At 45.4% G+C, this 324-nt stretch overlaps 1 protein-coding gene across 1 annotated transcript in view; it reads right to left on the reverse strand.

Moving 5' to 3' along the window:
* Nucleotides 1-324, reverse strand: part of CSUI_001397 (uncharacterized protein) — a 13,131-nt gene that overhangs the window by 9,492 nt on the left and 3,315 nt on the right. The window contains exon 3 of the mRNA XM_068061603.1: nucleotides 41-272. Within this exon, the coding sequence (XP_067926420.1) occupies nucleotides 41-272 (232 nt within the window). The remainder of the gene's footprint in view (nucleotides 1-40; nucleotides 273-324) is intronic.

Here is a 324-nt window from a genome sequence, read left to right on the forward strand (position 1 = left end):
CTTTCTCTTATCTTCTGCTGTGTCTCCTTCTTCAACAGACGCTGCCAGGTATCTTTTCTTATGCATGTTGCTGTAGAAGAAGAAGAAGAGTTAGCGACGCAGTCAGATGGGGCCGAAGAAGAAGAGGAGGAGGAGGAGGGTTTCTCTTTGCCTTCTTTGCCTTCAGACTTCTTGTTTGGAGAGGATGACGAAGAAGAGTGAGAAGAAGGATTTAGCTGCTCGAGTGTATCTACAGGGAGATCGATGTAAAACATCCCATTAGGGAGTTGCTTCTACAGGGAAACGTGAACAGAGGAAGAGACATGATAGCCACAAAGAAATACA

The sequence above is a fragment of the Cystoisospora suis genome, assembly GCF_002600585.1.
Source record: "Cystoisospora suis strain Wien I chromosome Unknown contig_553, whole genome shotgun sequence".
NCBI lineage: Eukaryota > Apicomplexa > Conoidasida > Eucoccidiorida > Sarcocystidae > Cystoisospora > Cystoisospora suis.